The following is a 16,590-nucleotide window of genomic DNA, read 5'->3' on the forward strand; positions in this document are numbered from 1 at the left end:
GCGACTGACACTTTGTTCATAGCAGAAGCTATCTGGAAAGTAACTTTGTGCATTTAACTGCACTGCAAATCAAGGGCGTCGAACACTTCTGTTACTGCCTTCCGAAGTAGATGATTAAAGTAATTACCTTTCTTTCCCGTCCAAATACCAAGGAAGGCTTGTCTAGCCTGGAAACGTGTTCCTCCTTTCCTCTCTAGACAGTTCAGGTTTTTTCTTAAATAGCATTGTTCTTTCATACATTCTTAGTTTGCTGCCAAGCTCTTTAACTGCGTGTTGTTGCTCTATATAGAAGTGCTGAGTTGTTTGTGGGAAGGGAGGGGGTTGAAGCCTGTAGTTTGAGCTGCGCAGTTACTGTTCTGACCTCTCACTGGGAGTATCTGTTTATAGCTAGCAAAAGAAGGCTGTTACTAAGTTTATTGTCCTGGGGCGTTTGCTTTGTGGCTCCTTATGATATCTCCTGTGTTCCTCTTGTGAATTTCTGTGTATATTTGACTTGTTCCGGTGGCTTTAAAATGCTTGGAAGTGAAAGTACATGAAAACACTTTTCTGTAGGTCCATTGAATGGCATTAGCTCCACCATGGTTCACATCTACCTCCAAAACGCTCCGATTTTTTAAAGCAGTTGAACTCTGAATCTTTGTACAGCTTTTCAAAGAGTCTGCAATGGTATGTTCAGGTTTAAAAGCTGGAGGTTATTCCTGTAGCCTTCAGTTTTTGAAGCAGACATTGATAATCTGTAGGTAGCTGTGGATGACCTTGTCTAGAATATTGAGTTTGTTCACCTCCCTGCTAGAAGAGGTTTGGTAATGCATTGTGTAAATGACAAGGAAATGCAAAATCTTTGACAAGTTCACATTCACGTTGAAGGGAAAATTGTAAAAGCCCATGTGCTTATTGTTTAACTAGAAGAACAATAAATGGCCCTGTCTCTTTGGGTATATAGTTCACAAGGAGTGGGAGAAGAAGGGTAGAGGAAGAAAAGTCAAGGTAGGAAAGGTCTGACACAGGTCTGAGTAGGAGCTGCCGGTTACCCACAACATCAAGGAGAACTCAAAATGAGTACCGTGGAAGCGCAGAATAGGGTTCTTCAGCCTTTGCTTCTTGGAGACTTAAAAAGAGATTGAGAAAAAACACAGCAGGTTTACTGCAAATAGAAACCTGCTTGTTGAGACTTGCACAGAGGTGCTGGGGAGATTAAGTGGCTCTATGACATTTTTCTCTTTCTAGCATCACAATACAGGAGAATAAAATAGTGCGTTAAAAGAGTTAGGAGTTACCAGTGTGAGGATGATCTATTTAATAATACTGTCGTTTTGGAATTACATACAATCACAGCGTGAAGTATGTGCGCTTTATGTGTGATATACCAACAGATGTTACTTCGTAAGACGGTTTCTTCAGAACATATTTAGTTTGTGGAGTTTCCAGTGACCTTTTGCTTGACTACCACACAGTACTTTCATCCTTAGATCTTAAAGCGCTGCGTAAGGGAGACTAGACATCTTATCCAAGTGGCACAGTTAGAATGTGGGGAAGGGGAGGTGCTGAAGCACAGAGCGGGATTTGCCTTACTTAAGGTCATCCAGCTGCTCGGTAGCAGAGAGAAGAAACCGGCTGACCAGGTTCCAGGCTGGTGCAGCAAAATTCATGTGATAACCGGCATCCTCGGAGCCCGGAGTGGGGGAACGAGCTCGCCGGAGCAGCGAGCCTTTCCCGCTGACCCCCGGAGCAGCTTTCCGCGCTGCACCGCGTCCAGAGCCGGCCGGCAGCTGCGCTGTGTGTCTGCTCCTCGCTTCAAAACGGCCTCTAAAACCCGCTGTGGTGGTCTGTGCCGCTGTGGGACCCCCTGCACGTGGGGAGGAACAACCCCCGGCACCAGCACAGGTTGGGGTGACCTGCTGGAAGCAGCTCTGCAGAGAAGGACCTGGGAGTTCTGGGGACAACAGGGTGAGCGTGAGTCACCAACGTGCCCTGTGGCCAAGAGGCCAACGGGCCCTGGGGTGTGTGAGGAAGAGTGTGGGCAGCAGGTCAGGGAGGTTGTTCCTCCCCCTCTGCTCTGCCTGGGGAGGCCCCATCTCAGAACTGGGGCCAGTGCTGGGCTCCCCAGGTCAAGAGGGACAAGGAACCACTGCAGAGAGTCCAGGGAGGGACACGGAGATGCTGAGGGCTCTGGAGCATCTTTGTGCTGAGGAGACACTGAGAGAGCTGGGGCTGCTGAGCGGAGAAGAGAAGCTGAGAGGGATGTGATCGATGATCAGTACGGCAGGGTGGTGTCAGGATGGAGCAGACTCTGTTCAGTGGTGCCCAAGGCCAGGGTGAGGGGCACCGGGCACAGACTGAAACACAGGAGGCTCCATGTGAACATGAGCAGACACTTGTTTGCTGGGAGGTGCCAGAGCCTGGCCCAGGCTGCCCAGAGCGGGTGTGGAGTCTCCTTCTGTGAGCCATTGCACCCCTGGGATCCTGTGTGATCTGCCTGTGACCCTGCGTGAGCAGGGGGGCTGGGGACACACAGGGATCACTAACAGCCTGGGGTGCTGGGTTCTGTGTCTGACACCGGGGTCGCACAGGTGTCTGTGTCCCTGGCAGGGACGGGCAGCGGGTGGGTTCAGGCGCTGCCGCTGGGCACAGCGGAGGATGCTCACAGCCGTTCCCGCGTCTTCTCTTCCCACCGGTTCCCACTCACCTCTTCTGCCCCATGGCCAGAAACATAAAGCTTACCACAGCATTCGTGTTCCAGCTGACGCCTCTCTTCCTTCTAGAATGCTACATTTAGTCTGTTCAGTTTCTGAAAACAAAAGCTAACGTGGCCTTAAGACTATGTGCCCATTTTACTTTAACCCGGATCCCTCATAGTAACCTATGGTAATTATTTGGAAGCCCTTTTTTGCACTAATACGCAGTGCCACTGTATGCAGCGCAGGAGGGAGGCTGGGAAAGGGTTTTGGAAGGGACAGGACTCTGACACCCAGCTTTACAGAGCCATGTTGCTTTTGGAAAGGTGGATCCTCTTCACTTCTTTATGTTATCAAAGCAAATATAGTGTTTGCCTCATTTCAGTAGTGCTGCTCGAGCTTCAAGTTGACAGACAGGGGGATCTGTTTGCCTCAGGAATGGCCAACTTTAGGGTGAGATACACGTAATCTGTCGATCTAATGATGAGCAACAGAATGTGTATCTGTACGTGGTGTCTTGTGGAAACAGGCAAAAGATTTGCTGGAGGGACGGAGTGTCAGAGATGTGTTAGAGTATGTAATTACAAGAAGATATAGGCAGTTCTTTATCAGTATAGTGAAAGTGTGTGTGTTACGGTCGTTCTGGGCACTGTTCAAGGACAAATGTTCGTGTCACACGGATATATCTTAACTCTTTATGTCTCGGTGTTCAGCACCTTATATTTTTTGAATTCACATTCCAAGGAGAATCAGACAGTTCTTGAGAATCTAAATGAGCTTTAATGAAATGTTTTCATTCCTTGTTGATGTGGTGGATGTTAACAGAAAGGGAATTATGATTGTTGGCATTGTTTGCTCATGCACTTGGAGCTGTTGCGTGTGTTTGCAGCGGGGATGCACCTGCCACCCCGTGAAAGTGAGCGATGTGCTGCTGTTCTCCATCTCTGCCCCGCCGTTTTCTCACTGTGTTGTGGGTTCACGCTCGTGAGTCAGCGTGTTTGCAGAATGGCATTGCAAAGTGTGTGAAACAGGAGATTTCCTTTCTTCTGAACAGTTCGCGCATGGGAGACAGCTGGTGTGGTCTTCCCGTACCCCTCACCTTGGCATCGTCTCCAGCTCCGGTGTGCCATTGCACCGGTGTCACAGCACCTCAGGCGCCGTGTGCCTGAGGCTTTAGCGCTCGAGAGGCTTTCGGATGGTGGAAGGTACATGCTTCTAAGGGCAGATGGGACAAAAATACTGAAGAGAAACCCAGGACAGTTTATAAAATACACTGAAATTAGGAAGTCCCCTGGTCACAAATTGTCTGAATATTTGAGGGTGTTTGGAAGGAGTATCAGCGCGTACCTGAGCTACTTCACGTCACTGTGTTTGTTTCACACCTGCGCTCCCGTGCAGAGCCCCCTGGGCTTCGCCGCGTGTCCTTAGCACGTCACCGCGTGTGGAGTCGGCGGTGTCGCTGCAGACCCAGCGCTCCGGTCCTGCTCCGAAACCCCCGGCCCTGCTTCGGGTGGGCTCGTGTTGCCGACCGCGCGCATCCGCAGAGGCCTCTCCCCGCTTCGCCGCGGCAGGGGAGCACCAAGGGGAGCTTCTCTTTCGGGCTAAAGATCCCGCCCTGCATTGCGGGCGTCTGAGTGCAAAGATCTGGTGTTAAAAGCAAGACGGGGCCCAGGGATTTGAGGAATTTGAAGGAATTGTAGGAATTTGAAGCCCCAGATTAGAGTGGGGCCGCATTTTACCAGATATGGTGTGAAACAAGACCCTCCGTGACGCGTCCTGCCGTTTCGAGTCGTGCTTTACAGCAGCGCAGACAAAACGTGCTGCTCGCTCAGCTCTTCTTTGCTTAGCAGGAAATACATTCTTCACTTGGACAGGATGAGCGCGATATTTGGTGCTGAGGCATCACTGTCGTTTCAGACGTGATTCTTTGCTCTGACATCAGGATTTCTGTGGTAACTTTTAATCCTGCTGCCTGTCATGCAGGATTACTTATGCAGAAGAAGGCATTGCTCAGAGTTCAGAGGCGTGATGCTGACTGGTGAAGGTTTGTGGTGTGCAGCGCTGGTCTGGGCTGTGGACATGCGTAAGGAACTGGTTAGAGCCTTTGTGAGGTTTCTTTCTACTTTGGTGCTGAATTACTGAGCTCAGGCTCCTCGGCGGGGGAGCAGAGCGGTTCTGAGGGGCACAGCACCAGCTGCTTTGCCCATCTTCCATTTCTGGTTCGGTTCTTTTTTGGCTAAGATGCAAACACGTAGTTTGGAAAGCGCCATTATTTCCGTTACGTTTGGTGCTCATTGGAAGCCGTTCTGATGTGAGGCTCTTCTCACCCTAGGAACAGACAGCGTGGTTGCTGCTCAAGCAGTTCTCGAATTGAAGATGGAAAGGTGAAGGCTCAAATGCTGCTGACGGTTGGCGGAAGCCTTTCCAGAACAGAGATTGCACTTTCTTCCCTCTCTCAAAACAACTGTACAACATGCATATTACAATGAACACGTGCATGTTGTAGTCCAAAATTAGCAGTTAATCCGTGTTTCTAGACACCAGTCTTAATGCATGTCTTCACTTGGAAAATCTACATATCAAAGGGATATGTATTTTAGCTCTCCTTTATTAGACGTGAGGGAATTAATATTCCACTCTGAAACACTGTTTTGCCTTTTTTTTTTGAAGCCACTGCTAATAATGAAGAACGGATTGTGAATACCCGTATGCCACAGCTTCTGATCCTTCACAGACAACTCTGCACAGGCTCCTGGCTCTAATTTATTTCATAAAGAAGCTGTGCTTTGATAATTCGTTGGCTCTGTTATTATCAGCTTGGGAAGTGAGACACGGGTACAGCTGCTTGTGTCTGCGACTGTCACAGAAGACACCCGTTCCCTTCCGGGCGGGAGGGGTTGTTGGATGGGCTGTTGGTAGGGGTGTCGGGGCTGGTTTGCCTGCGGGGACGCTGGGAGGCACATCACATCGTTATTTCAATAAGTGTGAAAGAAGGATGAACCTGGGAGCGTGGTGTGGCCCATTTTTCAACGTTTACGAATGTATGGGGGGTAGATACCGAAGAAGTTACTGTTGAAAGATGACCCTGGGAACTAAAATGTGTTACTCAGCCTATCACAGTCAGCGTTCAGTAAGGAACACTGATCTGAGGTGGTTTAACTTTCCGTGCGGCTTATCTCCAGGTAGTCTTTTCTACAGAAGGATGTATTTGCTCCTTTTTCTCTCTCTCTCCCGCCTGTACCTTTATTGCCATGAAACAGTGTTTGACATTCATGGTTTTTTCTTTATACTGTTTGATTGATAAGCACAAATTCATGCTCGGAACACAGATGTATTTCATTCTGTTAGTCTTTTTTCTAGTTCAGACTAGGGAAAAAGAGAAAAGGTTAGCGTTGCACCTGGAGTCTTTGAATATGTTGGTAGGCGCTCCTTCTGCGAAACTGCCGTGTTTGTGGGTCTTCAGAGCACCCCAGTCACGTTAGACATAGCCTTAGGTACCACAGACGAGTCCTGGACGCCGTGAACCACAAACACCATTGGATCTGCAGCCTTTTTGATTCGAGGTGCTCTCCTCGGTTTGGATCTGGATCACAAAGAAAGCAGGAGGCAGAATTACCTTAATGACGGAGGACTCCGGGTCGGTTGCGGTACCTGCTGTGTGCCATCAATTGAAAAGTACATCCGAGTTTTCTGGTTGAATCTCAGGCTGTTCTGTGGACTTTGCTGCTTGCAGAGTGGAGTGTGAACACTTCAGTTGTGTGGTCAATCTGGAGCTTCGGCTTACCAGAGAAAGTTAATAGGTCTTACCCATCTGCTGCCTCCAAAAATCTGATGGTTTTTGCTGCGTTCGTTGCTAACAGCTTATTTTCCAGCCTTCATTAGGCGTGATTTCTGCGATCAAAGTGTATATGGTGACTGTTGCTTTAACTGTTAATTAAAGCAGAGTCGCTCTGCCACAGGAAACAGCATAGATTTATGTGTCATCAGTGAAACAATAGGAGAAAACAACCTATTCTGGTCACGGCAAAACAGTCTGAAATGAGTCTGCGTGAATTAAAGTTAGATAGGATAATTTATTTTAGATTACTTGCCTTGCATAAAATGTTCTAATGGCTTTTTTTTTAGCATACCTTTTTAATAATAAAGTTTTGCTTTACAGTTTTGCTTGGCTTTTCTTGATGAACGTATCTGATTGTCCTGGTTTTGTTAAAAACAAGTTTCTCCTTCAGTGAATTTGCCTGTCAGCTCAAGCTTCATATTAACTGCATTTTCCTGGAGCACCAGACACATGTTTTGGTAAACCTGGCAATGGAATGTAAACTTATTGATAAGCACGGATGGACATCTCGCGAGAGGGGCGACGAGAAACAAGTGACCGAGAAACTGGCCAACTGTGTATAACATTCCATTCACGTGAATACTGCATATAAAAGTGGGAGATCACGAGGATCTCGTCCCTTTTCCCTATGGCCGACATTAGGAGAGGACCTTGCGAGTCGTCCCTGTGAACTGAGGCCTAGTGAGAGACTGAATCCAGCTCCGGTTGGCTGCAGAGTCCAGTCCAGGACTTTGGTTGCCAGCTCTGCAGTTGCTGAGACTTTCCAGATCGGTTTTGTATATTTTGTATTATTTTCTCTATTCTTATTAGTAGCATTAGTAAAACATTGTTAATTTTTCCAACTCTCTTCTCTCTCTCCTTCTTTCCCTTGCGATCACCTGTGGGAAGGGGGGAGAGGGGGGCAAAAAGGGGGAAGTGTGTGTGGGGGGGGGGGGTTAACAATACATCTGCCAGGGTTTTATTGTCACCCCGCAATCTAAACCCTCGACACTGATGTTTTGTTATGTTGCTCTTGTGTGTTGTAGAAAAACCCAGCAAGTGCTAATATCAGCCAGCCCCCCAAAACACAGGCGAGTGGAGCACCTGCTGCTGCTAAGGTAATGCATACTTTAGTAAACTGTCTCTTTAGAAAGTGAAGATGATTATGATACGATACGATATGGTTGAAATATGATGTGACTTCGTGCTCTGCAGTGGAATAGAAAACACTTTTTTTGCCAGCATTCAGCAAGACCGAGATGCCCTTTGTGTTCTTGCTGGGATTGTAGTGGATTGAGAGGGGAATGCAGGTCAGCGGGATGCCAGCGCTCACTTCTCGAGGAAACAGACATGCAACGTTCTCCCATCGCATGGTCTTTGTTAGCGTCCTGCTTATTTTAAAAAATCATGGTGCAGTTGTTATCAGCAGCAAACTTCATTTCTCCTGTGGGGCTACGGTTCTTTTTCACCCTTAGATGTTGTTTGCATGTTTGGATTCTATTTACCCAGCAGGACCTGATGAGATCAAAGGACCTGTAGCTGTTTTGCCCCTGGAGCAGTTCAGTCATTTGGGAATTTAGTGTGAGAGGCATCGTACAGCTGGCTTGTGTATCGGAATGCGGTGGGTGCACCCTGAGGAGAAGCAGGATCACACTGAGCGCGCTCAGGTGTTGCAGGGTATTGAAACAGGGTGTTGAAAATGCCGTTTCTGAACTGGTGGCTGCAGCTGGTAATCACTGGTGCCTGTTTCTCTCAGATGAGTGCAATGCATCTCACTCAAAAGAGAGAAGCAGCAGTATCTTATATTGACATGAAGTCTAACAGTGGTTTGACAAGATTCAACAGGTTTGATGGCAAGGTTCACTTTATTCATTACTGTGTGGAAGAAACATACAAAGGAAAATTGAGTTAGAATCCAGTTAGGATGATTCACATAGGCTACACAAAGAGTAAGGAGGACCCTCCCATTGAGTCTTGAGGTTCAGAGTGGACCCCCTTTGCTTTAGAAACCAACCTCCTTGCTTTCCAAACTCCTGATGTAGCCCAGGTGCGGCTGGATCCAGTCTTAGACTCAAACTTGAGCAATGGTTTATGTCTAATGGAATTATTCCTACAAAGTTTATAATAACATTGAGTAGCTACATGGATTAGTAGTGTTTCATAGTATTGATTCAGCATCCTTACCAAGGATCTGTTGTGGGTAGAGGATCTCTGCACCTTGAGGGGTCTCGTTGGCCTGGGGTGTGTGTGGTGTGTGGTCCAGCTGCCGTTTGGGATCAGCTCAAATGGGACACATCCTGGTGGTGGCCTTTGTAGGATGAAGTGCTTGGCTGCTGGTCAGCGGTGCAGACAAGACACATTGTTCTGTGCTTTGGTTATCTGGCACTTTTGGGTTTCCAAACCGCCTTTCAAAATACTTTTCAAGACGTGTTCGCTCCCTCACACACGAGCCGGGGACTGGCAGGTCATCCCCTAGAACACGAGGGCTGTTGTCAGCCTGAAGCAGGGCACAACGAGTGTATCCACCACAATATTCCGTGTCTGGAGACACCCCGTAGTTTGAAAGATCCTGTCAGCAGGAAGTGTTCCTGCTTTTCAGCTGGATTTTTCAATCAGTGCTTTTGTAAAATAACGCTCCTGAAGATATTTCTGTGCTACTTAAATACTTTTCCTTCCCGCTCAGTGAAGGACGGGAGGGGGTAGGCCCTGTCGCCCCTCTCTCTCCGTGCCTCTGCCCGTCACTGAAGACAGCCCCGTGTTTTTGTTGCTCTGCTTTCTGTTCCTCGCGGTTTCCAGGGCCGTTCTCCTCCGGTAAAGCAATAGTATTCCATACGTAGTATTCCATATGTGGTGACAGCTGTTCCCCGTGGCGCGGTCTCCAGTATTATCTCTCTGCTTATCAGCCGCGACTGCGTGGTCCCTTGGAAACTCGCGTCTAATTTGACAACTAACACATTTTTAACTGTTTTTTTCTGTATGCATTTTTGTCTATTATAACCGTATCTTTCACATTAAGCGTGCAAACTACAATTTTCAGTGGCACTGTTAAGTGTAAGAACTGGAAGGCAGCCTAATAATGTAAATGTGACGTAATGTAATTGCCAGGAGTTGCTTTATGTTGTGTTATGACAACTTAGGCTGTGTACTTTGTTCAGTATTTGATGCTTCTGCAGCTTCCCTGACATTCCAAAGTATTTGCTGGTAAAGCTTATGTACTGTGAGAGCACTTACCTCGTGCTGCCTCATATTGACTTTTAATCAATAGCTGTTTTAAGTTTTTACTTCCCACTCGGCCATGATTACATTTCTTCAGTTAGACTAAACATTCTTTTAATTATATCATTCAGTTTTAACAATCTCCTGCGATCCTGCAGTTCTGTTTAAAATAGGGCAAGATTTGTAGATTTACTGGTTTTGTCATTTGTGGCACCTTTTCTTTTTAAGCCACTAGGCGATTTTCTTTTCTGCCCCTCTTTTTCTCGTAGTCTCTGAAAATAGCTATCAAAAATAAAAATTTTACTGGATTTTTTTTACAGGGATTTTGCAGGAAAGGAAGTATTTCTTCAAAAGGCAGAGCAGCCTTTTCTCTTCTGCTGCAAAAGCAGGTAAAGCCGTTTAACGCAATCTCAAACATTCTGGTAGTGTTTAGACTTTGGGACTGCTGCTTCTTCCTTCAGTTTTTCCCCCGCTGTGGCTTCGATGTGTCTGGCGTGCGGAATTTGTTTGGATTCCTTCTTGGTCGATAAGAGCTTTCATCGACGCAGCCCCCAGGCAGGTTTCCGAGCCCTTTGAAGAGGTGGGTGACTTGGGGCAGATCAGCTGCTCCAGGTAGACCTGCTCATTTTTTTAACCTGTTCTTACCCGGTGGTGAAATAGCTTTAAACCAAACAGCCAGAAGTTTGTTGGGTTTTTTTCTGCCTCTATATTACGGCCTAAGTAATTTTTACTTCATTTAGTAAGCAGTAATAACTGATGCCTTGTGTTCTGCTTGGGTCACCTGTATTTCTGAGTCTAGGACGCAGGAGCTTGGTGTGATGGGTGTTTGTCTTTGCTTAATGCCTCACTAATGCGTGGGTAGTTTAATCTTCCTGCAGTTGTTTAGTCCTCCTGTAACACGGACTCCTAAGAGCACTTCTCAGCCTGGCTTTGTTTTCGTCACACTGTGTATCTGAACCGCCGTTCTTTGCGTCTTGATGTTAGCCCTGTGCCCTTTGTTGTTTCACGCTCAGTTCCCGGCCTTGCAGCCAGCGTTTACTCACCGCTTCTGATCCGCGTCTTCTTACGGGCGTTTCTTTGGCAGCACACGTCTCCGTGTGGTGTGAGGAGTAAGTGCTGCCCCTCGTGCCTCCTCTCTTTTGTATCTGTACAGCTTTTGTGTTATGGGCACCGAGGAACTTGACTTGGCAACCTCTGTGTGCCCGGTTTCAGTAAAACTCAAATCAAAATGAATAGCTTAGATGAATTTAACCGAGACAGACGCTCCGACTGTTTTCTACGGCCAGCCTGTCGTTCGTTCCTGACGTGAAGCCCTGAGCGACTGCTGTTTGCACCGGGGTCTCTTTGGCGAGCTGTGTCACACAGAGGCGGTGTAAAGCTGGATTCCGGCAGGCCCTGGCCGCCGGGGTGTGCCGCCTGCCCACGAGCGGCCTCCTCCACGTGCTCGTTCCCCACCGACCAGCGCCAAAGGGCACACTGAACCCACCTCCTCCTGCCGCAGGGGTGCCCAGCCAGCCCTGTGTCCTTTTACAGCCTTTCACGTCGTTTTGGCCAGTTCCACGGCCAACAGGAAACCCAGTTTCCAGCTCCGTGTTCTATCGTAGCCGTTAATAGGAGGCACCGGTGTTTGAACACAGCTGGACGTGGCTATCTTTGCGTTCTTATATGGTAATTCTGTTGATATCGAATGATGTTTTGCTGCTTTTTGTGTAGCAGGTTTTTGGCATTGCTTTTAATGAGTTCCTGGTGAGTAATTATTTTCTTTGTGTTGCTGGCTGTTATAGCTTAGTGAAGGGAGGATGTCTGTGCTACTTTAATGGACAATTTATCGAAGCCGTGCTGGAAGAATTCAACAACAACGGAAATTCAGTAAGAGTTATTTTTATTTCAGATTCGACTGATCATGAGTGATTTCAGATGAACCCTCTTGATCTTAATGATTTAAGAAATCGGGTGCTTCCAGCTCGCATCCAAATTAACACTCTTTTAAAGGGGGATCCAGTCTACTTATTTGTGCAAAAACCGGGAAAACAACAAGGAAAAAAGAGCAATCGCTCATTGTCTTTGAGCGAAGCTCCTGCTGTTTCTGCAGCAGACTGGAAAATCTGCCACAAGTTTATCTGGATTATCACAAAAAGCGATTCCAACTGTCACTGTATTTCCTGGGATTATTTTTTATGCTACATACTTTACTTAACCACCACCAATTATTTTATTTCGTGAGCTTTGCACAGACACCTGACTGAAGGAAGGCGTTTTAAGGAGATGCCATCTGGAATCGTTGTGCTGATTGGAAGTGTCCACAGAAATGCATAAATGTATCCGTGTTTCCAGTCATACTGTGCAGGCTGGAAAGGCCGCCTCTAAATTCTGAGGTTATTCAGAGTAAATATTCAAGGGAACGACCCGAGAACCTCCTTTCCGTGCTCTCCTTGCGTGTCTCGGTGTGCGGGGGTTCTGCAGCGGGACGGTGGGGAGTGACGGGGCCGCAGGTGGCCGCCAGAGCTGCTGCCAGTTCACCAAATAGCACCGATTTCACTCAAAAAATGGGACGTTTTCCCCACCAGTCTTGCGCGGTATCTTCAGGCGTTTTCCCATTTCTGTTTCCCTTGTAGGGCTCGGTTTTGTTCTTGTCCCGCTGAGGTAAGGGTGTCATTAGGAAGGAATGGTTGAAGAGTGGGTTAGTGGGGGTGGGCTCTCTCCTTAAAAACAGAGATATGAAAGAAACAGTGCAGGCGTTGGGAATTTGATTGTGGAGCGAAAAAAGTAGAAAACATGTCGGTACTGGTATTTCAAGAACTGCAGCTTTTAAATCCTAAATTAACATACATTATTTGGGTTTATTATGCTTAAAAATAGTATTAATCACTCAAGTTCCGGTGGCCTTAACCGGTCTGGCCGTCTGTATTTCTTTTGGCCAGTAGCACTTCTGTGCTTTCCTTGTGCCGAACCCGCTGGTCCATGTGCCCTCCCCATGGCCACGTGCGCCTCCAGAAACCCCAAAAACCTCAAAACACCTTCAAAAACCCAAACCACACCGGGCAAAGTGGGCCAAAACACCCGATGCGATGTTCCTGTGGGAGCAGGAACCTGTGTGCGCAGGTGCCCTGTAAGTTTGCTGTTTATACCGGTTTTGCTTCCCGCTGCCTCTGCTCTCGGGTAATTCCTGTTCCTGTTGCAGTTCTCTTTTTGATTTTGATTTCTCTTAGGGAGTGTCAAGGGCTGAAACAGCACAAGCTGCCGGGTGCTGGGGCTTCTGGCGCACGCCCGGCCTTGCAGTTGGAGCGCTGCCGTTTGCATTGTGGTTTGTTTGGGTTTTGGTGTCCTATGGAGGTGTTTGGTTCGGTTTTGTCTGGTTGGTTTGTTTGTGACTGCTTCAAAAACTCACATAACGGTTTGTTTGGGTTTTGGTGTCCTATGGAGGTGTTTTGGTTTGGTTTTGTCTGGTCGGTTTGTTTCTGACTCCTTCAAAAACTCACATAACTCTTCTGGAATACAAACGCAGAGGTTGGTTTGCCTGACACATGGGGAATATTGCACAGTTTGGGTACGGGGGTCCGTAAGAGCAGCTTAATGGCTGAAGCGTGCGCAGGTGTCCATAACAAGGGTTTGTTAATAGCTGATACCTGAAGGATGCTAAAGTGACAGATACAACAAACATATGGGACAACGTAATACTTCTCAATACATTATATTGTTGTTTTGTAGCAGTAGAAATCAGACCGGCAGGTGTTGCTTCAGGTGTGTCACTGATTATAGTCACTGTAACCTGAAACTGCTGATCCATAATCATGAGTGTTTTCAGACTGATCCAATCACAAGCTGAGGAAACAAGGTCTGTCTTCACGTGCGGGTGGCAGTATCAATATCATCCTTCCTTCTCTTCTTTGGAGAAAGCGACAATAGCGTGTTAAATAATGCAGAGCTCAGCATTGCGGAGAGCGCTGCTGGGTTCTGCGGCTCTTTCCTTTTTCAGTGGCTGGTTTTCTCAATGATGTATTTTTTAATTGACATAAAACATACCGGCTAATAATTTATTCTATGTACGACATTTTCTTTATAGAACCACGTATTTGTTACTGTCAACCTCTTGCATAAAATGGAGCCGTTTTGTTTTGTTTTGTTTCCTACGTGGGTGATGAGGCACGTGGGGTGTGTCGAGCTTGCAGGAAGCGCTGTTGCTGATCTCGGGGTGTCAGGATGAGTCCCCAGCCCGTGTTCCTCGAGTTCTGCCGCTTTGTGGCTCAGACGGGCTCTCCCGGTGTGAAACCTGCGGAAGCTGCGGGGCCCCGGGGGTGCCGGACGGGAACGGGGTGCGGGAGAAACCTCCGTCCGTCCCCTGCAGGCAGAGGAGCTGCGTTTATCCAGTGAGTCGGTTTTCAGTGTGTTCATCCTCATTGTCTCTGCTGTGTTTTCCCCGGGGAGGAAAACCTGCCCTGGCAGGAGCTCGGGGCCTCGCGCAGTCCGTCGTGCTCCTCGCGAGCTCTGTAAGGCTCAAGCCCGGGTCTGGGCAGGCTCAGCTCAGTGCCTGCCGGGGTGCCCTGCTCAGCGTGAGTGCTCGAACCAGCGAGAAACCTCAGGAAGGAAGTCTGTGAGGCAGGACGAGGCCCGGCGGAGGTGGGGACTGTGGTTTGTAATGGAACCGTAACGTGCTTGTTCCAGCCGAGCGTGCCGAGGGCCCTGCCGTACCGGTTCTGAGGGTTAAATGCCAGTGCTGGGGCGAGAAATGCCCCGAGCTGGCGCTCCTAAGGGGCGATAGTAAAACCGTGGTGGATTTGTTTCTAAAATGATCTAAGAAAAAGCCCTTCCCCTTCTCCCGAAAGGTTTTGCAGCTTTATCCTCAGCATACATTTTAAAACCAAAACTCTATTAACTTTCCTTGACGCGTGGTTCTTGTTTATCCTCCAGTCACATTTTCCATCCGTTTTGGTATCCGGCGCTGTTGTGACAATGTGCATATCGGTTCATACGGCCTGGTTACCAACTGTGTTTCTGCACCCGGGGGGTGACAGATCCGCTTTCTGACCCAGAGCATCCCCCTCCAGCTCTCGGGACCGCCGGCCGCCTGCTTGGAGCGTTGCCTGGTTTGATTATTGCAGCAAAACCAGCCACGCTGACAACCGCAGACGTCCCTGGTCTGAAGGTGGACTCTTGTTCTGTGTGACGTGTCTGTCTTTTTAATGGTCCCTTTAGAGAGCACGGGCTGCGTGTAACTCGCGTTCAGCTCCACGTTTTCCTGCTGTTCTCTCACCGGCTCACAGGCCGATGCTGAGCGCGCTCCGGAACGTTCTGGCGCTTCACACAACGCACGGGAACGGGAACGGGCAGGGGTGGTGGTTCCAGCTGAGCACGGACCTGCTGCAGAGCGCGGGGCTGACACGGGGCGTTGAGGACGCGGGACACGGAGCCGCGCTCCGGCGCCAGCTCCAGCTTGCGGGCGCTGCGGCTCTCCCGGAGCAGCGGGGACGGCGCGGGGGGGGCGGCTCCAGGTGCCTGAATGCGGCTGCATGAGATCCCAGCGTGTGCCGCCCCGCCGGATTTCTTGTGGTGGAAGCAGGAGGTTCCAAAAGCAGGTAACCAAAGAGCACGTTCCAGGAAGAAATAAGAAAAGGGGAGTTGAAACAAATGGTTGATGTCGGAACTGCTGTCTGTGAGTTTGCCTGATGCTCAGAAGTGTGGCTTTTGTGAGTAATTCTGCGTGCGCGGCTGAGGGAACCGAGTTAGGTAACCCTTCTGTGATCAAATGGAAATACTGAGGTCACTCTTCCTCCAAACGACAAGAAAATGAGCATCTTTGACAGTGGAAAGCAGGCTTGAGAATAAGGTGCTTTCACTTGCCTGGTGCCGCGAGTTGGAAAGCCTTTCCCGTGAAGCGAAGCCCCCGTTTGGCGGTGGACACAGAACCAGAACCTCCGTTTCAAAGAAGCGAGGAGCGCTGGTGGATGGCGTTGGCAGCAGAGCCCGCAGCGGCCGCGCTCGCCCCGCTCACCGCGCGCTGCCTTTCTGCACGCGTCACTTGCGACAGTCGCGAAAGGACATTGAATAGAGGGTGTCTGCGTTCAGCAGAGGTTAAGGAGCAGCAGCCATGCCACGTGCTTAGGTCCTGATCATTTATTCTGCCTGCAAACGGAGCTCTGCGTGTGTAAAGGTTTGTGTTTAGGTACCACGCTCTGTGACCCGCTGGCAAGCCCTTCTCTGCTTCCAAAACAAATGAACAACCAAACACGAACTGTGAAAGCATCGGATGCAGCGGGAGACAGTAATAAATGAAGGCACCGTGCTTCTTACCATCAGCTGTGGGCTGGTTCTGAATCCTTCTGCATACCCCTGGCTGCCCGTGCGTAAGGAAACATAAACCGAGGTGTTGGGGGCTTAAGAATCAAATGGTACAAGCATTTTTTTAAGTCAGTTGTCATTTTCTGCCCTTGGCTGTTTTTTGTTTGAGCATAAAGCTGTTTCAGAGTCTTAATAGTGATTTAATAGTTACTAAAATAAACAAACATGCCGGTATTAAGCTTTGGACTTGACGTTGTTTGCTGAAATCCAGAGGTCTTAGAACAGACATCCAGCCTAAAGGTGGTTTGACAGATCACTTGGTCTCTAGGTGGTGTGAAGCCTTGTTCTACACTGCGGTAAATATAATATTGATCTTATTGACAGATTGTGCTTCATGACACTTGATTTAGTGTGGCCAAATTGAAATGCAAGTAGGTTAGCTTAAAAAATGCTGCTTAAAAACCGATTGCTTTAGATGTGAGTGGTAGTATAGTTATTCAGCTTTAGCTGGTACATAAAATCCAGTGGTGAAGTCTTGCTAAGTTTCTTTCCTGTGCCAAAATCACAGGCATTTTATTTTAGTAATCAAAATAGAATAAAACAGTA

General features: G+C 48.2%; 1 protein-coding gene across 19 annotated transcripts in view; it reads left to right on the top strand.

Moving 5' to 3' along the window:
* CAST (calpastatin) overlaps window positions 1-16,590 on the top strand; it is a 61,193-nt gene that overhangs the window by 6,024 nt on the left and 38,579 nt on the right. For 7 of the 19 annotated variants that reach the window (XM_065046576.1, XM_065046579.1, XM_065046578.1 and 4 more), the window contains exon 3: window positions 7,539-7,610. The exons of 4 other annotated variants lie outside the window; for them this stretch is intronic. In XM_065046576.1, the coding sequence (XP_064902648.1) occupies window positions 7,539-7,610 (72 nt within the window). Of the gene's footprint in view, window positions 1-6,904; window positions 7,285-7,538; window positions 7,611-10,028; window positions 10,098-16,590 lie in introns of those variants that run through there. 8 more of the 19 variants (XM_065046573.1, XM_065046575.1, XM_065046567.1 and 5 more) reach the window with 2 other exon arrangements.

Source organism: Columba livia, chromosome Z (genome assembly GCF_036013475.1).
Source record: "Columba livia isolate bColLiv1 breed racing homer chromosome Z, bColLiv1.pat.W.v2, whole genome shotgun sequence".
Classification (NCBI taxonomy): Eukaryota; Metazoa; Chordata; class Aves; order Columbiformes; family Columbidae; genus Columba; species Columba livia.